Source organism: Sinocyclocheilus grahami, unplaced genomic scaffold (genome assembly GCF_001515645.1).
Source record: "Sinocyclocheilus grahami isolate Dianchi unplaced genomic scaffold, SAMN03320097.WGS_v1.1 scaffold2279.1, whole genome shotgun sequence".
Lineage (NCBI taxonomy): Eukaryota > Metazoa > Chordata > Actinopteri > Cypriniformes > Cyprinidae > Sinocyclocheilus > Sinocyclocheilus grahami.
In genome coordinates, this window is record NW_015507458.1 from 56,428 (window position 1) to 59,904 (window position 3,477).

General features: G+C 41.6%; 2 protein-coding genes across 2 annotated transcripts in view; both read right to left on the reverse strand.

The window, feature by feature from the left end:
• LOC107574587 (stonustoxin subunit beta-like) overlaps nt 1–1,095 on the reverse strand; it is a 13,371-nt gene extending 12,276 nt beyond the window's left edge. Inside the window, exon 1 of the mRNA XM_016261033.1 lies at nt 1,071–1,095. Coding sequence (XP_016116519.1) covers nt 1,071–1,095 — 25 coding nt within the window. The remainder of the gene's footprint in view (nt 1–1,070) is intronic.
• Nucleotides 1,096–2,478: 1,383 nt separating this feature from the next.
• LOC107574588 (NACHT, LRR and PYD domains-containing protein 12-like) overlaps nt 2,479–3,477 on the reverse strand; it is a 2,111-nt gene continuing 1,112 nt past the window's right edge. The window contains exons 2-3 of the mRNA XM_016261034.1: nt 2,762–3,465; nt 2,479–2,656 (exon numbers count right to left, since the gene is read on the reverse strand). Coding sequence (XP_016116520.1) covers nt 2,479–2,656; nt 2,762–3,465 — 882 coding nt within the window. The remainder of the gene's footprint in view (nt 2,657–2,761; nt 3,466–3,477) is intronic.

A 3,477-nucleotide genomic window follows, 5' to 3' on the forward strand; every position in this document is an offset into this window, starting at 1 on the left:
TCCAGTACATATTCAGACCAGATGGTGGATCAGCACCTAGAGAGAACCTCTACAGCCCTGAAAAACAGCGGAGACCAGGACAACTAGATGAACCCCAGATACAGATCCCCTGTAAAGACCTTGTCTCAGACGACCACCGGGACAAGACCACAGGAACCAGATGATTCCTCTGCACAATGTGACTTTGCTAGCCTGAAATTGAACTGCTGGTTTTGTCTGGTCAGAGGAGAACTGGCCCCCCGACTGAGCCTGGTTTCTCCCAAGGTTTTTTCTGCATTCTGTCACCGATGGAGTTTTGGTTCCTTGCCGCTGTCGCCTCTGGCTTGCTTAGTTGGGGACACTTCATTTCCAGCGATATCGTTGACTTGATTGCACAGATACTATTTAAACTGAACTGAGCTGGATGATGACATCACTGAATTCAATGATGAACTGCCTTTAACTGAAAAATTAGTGTTTACTATTGTCATTTTTGCATTATTGACACACTATTTTCCTAATTAATGCTGTTCAGTTGCTTTGACACAATCTGCATTGTTAAAAGCGCTATATAAATAAAGGTGACTTGACTTGACTCAACAGTGGTGACAATAATCATTCATACTGCAGTGCATGATGGGAGTTTTTACTATGGTGTTACCCAGCATTCATTGCAGCATTAAACATTTTGTTGATTGTCACCATTGTTGAGATTCATATGCTGGTTCTTGATGTCTGTGTGTGTCTAATTAGTACTGGCATAAGTATTGCATAGATTTAAAATACAATTAGAGCAGCACTTTATTTGCATGCTGTAGTTTCACAGGACTGATTGTACAAAGCCTAAACAGAAAAAGAACATTATCTTCATTCTAATCAGGCCAGCTCATGATGACTTTCTCATGCCAGAAGTCAAGGGTCAAAAACCCAACTAAAGCAAACACTGATCTCCATGATGGTGGCATCATTTTAATCAATAAAACATCAACATCTGATTTAGAACAACTCGAGGTTGAGTAAATGATAAATGTTAATTTTTGAGTGAACGATCCCTTAAAGCCAGGTACTGTGATTGTATTGAATAAAAATACCATTGTACTGCGACTGGAACACCATGGTGCCACAAAGTACATTTGCTACTTTTTTGTAATACTTTTTGTAAATAGGGGGTGGAGAATTGATCAGTTTCTCCTGAGCATCAGACTGACTTCAGTGTTATGTTTTGCAGATGATGAGCATGAGACCATGAGACCGCACAAACAGAGCCATTGCAGCTGCCCCTTCAGTACAGTGATGCCTGCACTCAGTGGGAGGTCCAGACATCGACAGACCACACTTATGCCTCAGGGGATAAAATAATGTTACACAAGTCAACACAGTTCCACAGTGAAGGTCCCTTAGCCCTTGCCATTCTTAATTTTATAATTCCACAAGACCCGTCTACTCCAAACAACAAAATTAAATAATTAAAGGGGTCATAGGATGCCCATTTTCCACAAGTTGATATGATTCTTTAGCGTTTTAATGAAAAGTCTGTAACATAGTTTGGTTCAAATTTGTCAATGGTAGTGTAAAAAAATAGCTCTTTTCAGATCAAGCTGACTTTGTAGCATTTTCCTTTAAATGGTAATGAGCTCTGCTGACCCCGCCCCTCTCTTCCGAGCTGCGCTCAGAGAGACTGTTTACTTTAGCCGCATTCATCGTGAAACTTAGGAAAGACGATTTGCAAAGATTCATTACAAAACATTATACTCACTTCTTCTGTACATGAGGCTGGATCATGAATGATTTGCGCGAACATAGACATGTAGATCGGGGGCACATTCCCTTCAGAAACAATGTAATCCACTGCGTCTTCAGTGGCTCAGATGTCGGGAGTAAATGATGACTGCTATGTTCATTATTACATCCAACAACAGAACACCTCAATCGCTTAGGAGTCATTATTGTCTACATCTGCTCCGGCGGTGTAACAATGGCAGACAGATGACAGCTCACTCAGGGCGGGTCTAAGATAAGACACCAGTCCAGTCTGTGCTGAAACGCTACTGTCAATCAAACTATCGTGGGAGGGGCCTGTCTGTGTGACGTCACACAGACAGGGATCTGAGATCAGCTCGATTTGAGAAAGGGGAAAACATTTAACGAGATAAAAAAAAACACTCCCTCCCACCATATCGCTCCTATGCTCCTTACCTTTCCTGGCTAGTGAAACGTAAGTTTAACATATTATAAGGAAATACGTCATCGTATTTACTTCCTTGTTGCAAAATAAGGTGGATAGGGATTTCCTGAATTTCTTCTGCGAAGGCCAGAGCCCTTTGGATGGAGATTTACTACTGATCACAGAAAAGTGCTTCACTGACAAGATGTGCATGACAATCGCAACTTTTGCTTAATCGCGATTGCGATTTCATTTTGATTTATCGTGCAGCCCTAAGTCAGACACAAATCAACATTATGACCGACTGGCTGTACATCACCCTTTATGTGTTTTTATTACCTCAGTATCTGCAGCTGACAGTTTGGACTCTTCAGTCCTTCAGAGAGCAGCTTCACTCCTGAATCCTGCAGGTCATTGTTACTCAGATCCAGCTCTCTCAGGACAGAGTTTGAGGATTGTAGAGCTGATGACACAATTTCACAATCCTGAGCAATGAGATTACAGTCAGCAAAACTGGAAGAGAGTGAAACATGATAATTAAATTATTAACCTTGTATTTCAATAATGTCAGCTTAATTATTGTAAATTCAAATGAATTGATTATGACTAAACACTCACAGGGCTTTTGTGCAGTTGCTCACAGCTGGTATCAGTCTTCTTCTCCCCTCATCTGATGTGTTGTATTTCTTGAGGTTCAGCTCATCCAGCCCCTCCTCTAACATCTGAAGCATGTAGGCGATTGTTGAGCAGTGAGCAGGAGAGAGTTTCTTCTCTGAGTGTTTGTCTGATTTCACAAACTCCTGAATCTCTCTGAACAGAGTCTGATCTTTCACTTCCAGCAGACAGAGGAACAGATTGATTGATCTTTCAGTGGAGAGTCCATGTCCATCTTTAATCTTCTCTTTAATGTACTGTGTGGTTCTCCTGATGCTCTCTGAGCTGTTCTCTGTCTGTGTCAGTAGATCCTGTAAGAGTCTCTGATTGGACTCCAGTGAGACACCCAGCAGGAACCGCAGGAACAGATCCAGGTGTCCATTCTCACTCTCAAGGGCTTTATCTACTGCATCTCTATGCAGATGATGTACCACATCGCAAAACTGCAATGTATCAGTATGTTTCATTACATAATGGTAAAATGCATAAAAAGCAGCGAGAAACTCCTGAATGCTCATATGAATGAAGCTGTAGACTTTTCTTTGACGAATCACAGATTCCTCCTTAAATATCTCAGTGTAAATCCCAGAATACACTGAGGCATCAGTGACGTCTATGCTGCTCTCAATCAGGTCCTCCTCATAGAACATCACATTGCCCTTCATCAGCTGTTTGAAAGC